The 3,865-nt window shown below is 39.8% G+C and overlaps 1 protein-coding gene across 1 annotated transcript; it reads right to left on the bottom strand.

Moving 5' to 3' along the window:
- Positions 1 to 428: 428 nt before the first annotated feature.
- Positions 429 to 1,018, bottom strand: LOC106584591 (hepcidin). Its single transcript, XM_014170058.3, has 3 exons — positions 944 to 1,018; positions 769 to 849; positions 429 to 527 (listed from the first exon to the last, which is right to left on the bottom strand). Exons 1-3 carry the CDS (start codon positions 1,016 to 1,018, stop codon positions 429 to 431), a joined length of 255 nt encoding a protein of 84 aa, XP_014025533.1.
- Between the last annotated feature and the right edge of the window lie 2,847 nt (positions 1,019 to 3,865).

The raw sequence follows: 3,865 nt of genomic DNA, 5'->3' as shown, positions 1-3,865 counted from the left end.
ACCATCCAAAGTCTAATTAATAACTTCACCATGGTCAAAGGGATATTCAATCTCTCCTTTTTTTTACCCATTTACCAATAATTACCTTTCTTTGCAAAGCATTGGAAAAGCTCCCTGGTCTTTTTGGTTGAATCTGTGCTTGAAATTCACTGCTCAACTGAGGGACCTTACAGATAATTTTTTTAATGAAATGTACAAATAAAAATCCTCACTTATTTTAGTTAGCTATGTCTTTTTCCTATGTCACTAGGCTATACAACATGATATACAACATGATACAAAACATTTATGTATAAGACTGAGGTTGTGCAGTGAGAAAGACATCAATGAGATTGCATCTTCTCCACAGAGTCCAAAAGAAATGTAGAAGAATAGGGGGGAAATGAAAGGCAATAAGTTAATAAGATGGCTTTAGTGCAGGCAGGTCCTTAGAATTTGCAGCAGAAGCCACAGCCCTTGTTGTGACAGCAGTTGCAGCACCAACGGCACAGGGAGAGGTGGCTCTGACGCTTGAACCTGAAATGCTCCTGTATCCCCGCCAAGAAAAGAATATGAAAAAAGGAGGGAACAAGCAAGTAAGTATTTTTGTCCAAGTCTCCACTTCACAACCACAGCACTGTTCGCCCCGAAGCCCTCTCTAACGGCTCACAATCAAACAATAACAGGTAGCACAAGTAGGTTAATTCAATTCTGCGGGGCAAACGCAACCACTTCGATTTTAATTTGCTAAAGGTAATTAGCGTAATTCATTTATTCAATTGAACGTACCGGCAGATGCATGGACTCGCCGCCCGGCTGTTGATGTTCCCCAACTGGACTGTCAAAGCTTCCAACCTCCTCCGTTCGCACCTGCAAAGACATTATGCACAAATGAGTCATGAACAACCTCTAAAATCGATGCTCACATGTTTGTAGTGGGTTGGTGTTATAAAATTAGACATACCTCGGAGAAAGGAACAGCGGTGCTTTCAAGGATGAACATACATGTGACGACGACTGCAACACTAAAGGCCTTCATTCTCAGTTTTGTTAGGAAGATTATAGCCTATTTTAAAAGTCTGGTTGAAATCTGTTGAATTTGATGTGACAGCCTATGAAGAAGATCAGAACTCTTACATTTTTCCATAAAGAGACGCTCTCCAACGCACAATTTTAAATGCAATAGATGAGCCCCAAGTTAGTTGATTGTCTTTTTGGTATCCGTAGTTGAGGGACTTCTCTGTCTTGTGTTGAGACTGCGGTACACTGGTATTCATATACACTTTGGCCACTGTTTTTCAATCCTGCCACTTGACCCGATTTCCTCTAGATAACACAGCCACAAATTCAAGACAGCTTAGCCATTTTGACAATGGATTCCACACCGGTGGGAGAAATCAATTGACAAATATCACAGCCAATCACAACACTGTAAGTAATACTTTGAAACACTATGATTCCACTATTACTGCAGATATATTATGGACATTTTCATTACAGTACAATGCAAACATTTAAGAAAATAAATCCTATGTGTGGCACCTTCCATTCAGTTGTTTCAAGTGTTATTAGTAATACAAGAATATGATAGTATTATGTGGCAGGTATTGTGTAGTGTTCATCCGACCTAATGAAAGAGAAAATATTTTAAAAGGTCTAGATAGGCTATATAATAGTGATTCACGCATGAATTGTTAGCCAAATGTATTTTTGAAGTTGAGAAGAAAAACTAGACTAATTTGAATGTGTAGGCAACTGAAATGTCCAGTGTGGCTCAGTTGGTAGAGCATGTTGCTTGCAACGCCAGAGTTGTGGCTTTGATTCCCAAGGGGGACCAGTACAGGGGGAAAAAACTATGAGGTTAATACACTTACAGTAAGTTGCTCTGGATAAGAGTTTATCTTTAAAAAAATGTACAATGATACATTTAATGATATGCAGCTATATCACATTTCAAAAACACAAAATTATACTGTGAAAAAAAGCCTCTGAATGCATAATTTGCATCCTCAAAAGAGTCTGCGATAAGTGGTTAATAGCCTAATAACAATGAATTGTATGTGCTCTCAAGGGCTCAACTTGTTTGATACTATACTATTACATTTTAATCCATTCACCAATTATTTCATTGGCTGTGCCCAACTTGTCTCTTTAAGCAAAATAACATGTTGTGGGCACCCCTGAGCCCATCTGTCTTGTATATAGATAACCCTTTGCCATCGCTTGTTGACTTTGGGTGACCGGAACATCAGTGTCAACAAATATAACCACAAATGACTACCCATTGGAATCCACCCAGCTAGCTTAATTTGTTGAGTAGCAGTGAAAGCGGTGGAAAGGTAGGAGGTTTTTGCCAGTGTCACCAGTTGCCAGCACTATCTTGTGAATCTTATGGTCAAACAGAGCTCGGCTCCAGTGGGGTGGACACAAAGACACAGTCACCTAGACAGGTGCCAGTCCACCACTCGCTCCTCCTGGGCCGGGACATTGGGCCCATGTTTCCCCCCTCTGTCATCCTAACTACCTCTGTCTCACCCCTCCTCCCTCTCACATGTACTTTATTTGTCTGGGCACTTGACACAAAATGTCCCAAAAATTAAGTTAAGAAACATATTTACGAATGAAATAGCCAACCGCCCCCCCCATTCAGTCATTCAGCAGACGCTCTTATCCAGAGCGACTTACAGTAGTGAATGCATACATTTCATACATTTCATTTCATGCATTTAAAAAAAAATATATATATATATTTTTTACAATTGTCAGTTTTCTTCCGACCCCCCACCTTCTCCAGACCAGCCAGAAAGCCTGTCGTCTTACACGATTTCTGTGGCTAATTTGTTTAATGTTGAACTGGGTCACTATCAGCTCATTATTGAGAACAACTCTGTCCAACTTGTCCCCTATTTGCTGTGACATTCTCTGGCTCATGGGGCAGTGTGGAGCACTGACTGTTTTAGTGGGCTGTATTAACAAGTCAGACCTAGTTCATACAGTAGATAGGATTTTCAAAGTGCATATACTAATGACAATTCCAGTCTCCTTTTAGAAGAGTAATATGGACTACACTGAGTGTACAAAACAATTAAGAACACCTTCCTAATATTGAGTTGCTAATTGTCTGGGCATGAACTCTACAAGGTGTCGAAAGCGTTTCACAGGAATGTTGGCCCATGTTGACTCCAATTCTTCCCACAGTTGTGTCAAGTTGGCTGGATGTCCTTTGGGTGGTGGACCATTCTTGATACACACGGGAAACTGTTGAGCGCGAAAAACCCATCAGCGGTGCAGTTCTTGACACAAACCAGTGTGCCTGGCACCTATTACCATACCTCGTTCAAAGGCATTTTAATCTTTTATCTTTCCCATTCACCCTCTGAATGGCATACATTCACAATCCATGTCTCAATTGTCTCATGGCTTAAAAAAACAACATTTTACCTGTGTCCTCCACATCATCTACACTGATTGAAATGGGTTTAACAAGTGAAATCAATAAGGGATCATAGCTTTCACCTGGACTCACCTGGTCAGTCTATGTCATGGAATGTGTGCCATTCAGAGTGATTAAATATCCTTATTTTGACATAGTGTCCCTTCAGAAAGTTTTTCATACTTGTTCCAAATTGTGTTGTGTTACTGCCTGAATTCAAAATGGATTAAATAGATTTTTTTTTCACTCACCCATCTACACACAATACTCCATAGTGACAAAGTAAAAACATGTTTTTAGAAATATTAGCAAATTTATTGAAAATTAAATACAGAAATATCTCATTTGCATAAGTATTCACACCTCTGAGTCAGTATACTTTGTAGAAGTACCTTTGGCAGCGATTACAGCTGTGAGTCTTTCTGGGTAAGTCCCTAAGAGCTTTCCACACCT

Source organism: Salmo salar, chromosome 02 (assembly GCF_965601325.2).
Source record: "Salmo salar chromosome 02, fSalSal1, whole genome shotgun sequence".
Lineage (NCBI taxonomy): Eukaryota > Metazoa > Chordata > Actinopteri > Salmoniformes > Salmonidae > Salmo > Salmo salar.
The sequence above is the reverse complement of the archived record's forward strand: the minus strand, read 5'-3'. Positions and strand labels throughout refer to the sequence as shown.

What these genes read in the sequence shown, in the direction of transcription:
- LOC106584591 (XM_014170058.3), bottom strand. Translation starts at nt 1,018, where the DNA reads ATGAAGGCCTTTAGTGTTGCAGTCGTCGTCACATGTATGTTCATCCTT. An exon ending in CCGCTGTTCCTTTCTCCGAG is followed by an intron (nt 850 to 943) that starts GTATGTCTAATT and finishes ATGTCTTTGCAG; the next exon opens with GTGCGAACGGAGGAGGTTGG. An exon ending in GCGAGTCCATGCATCTGCCG is followed by an intron (nt 528 to 768) that starts GTACGTTCAATT and finishes GCGGGGATACAG; the next exon opens with GAGCATTTCAGGTTCAAGCG.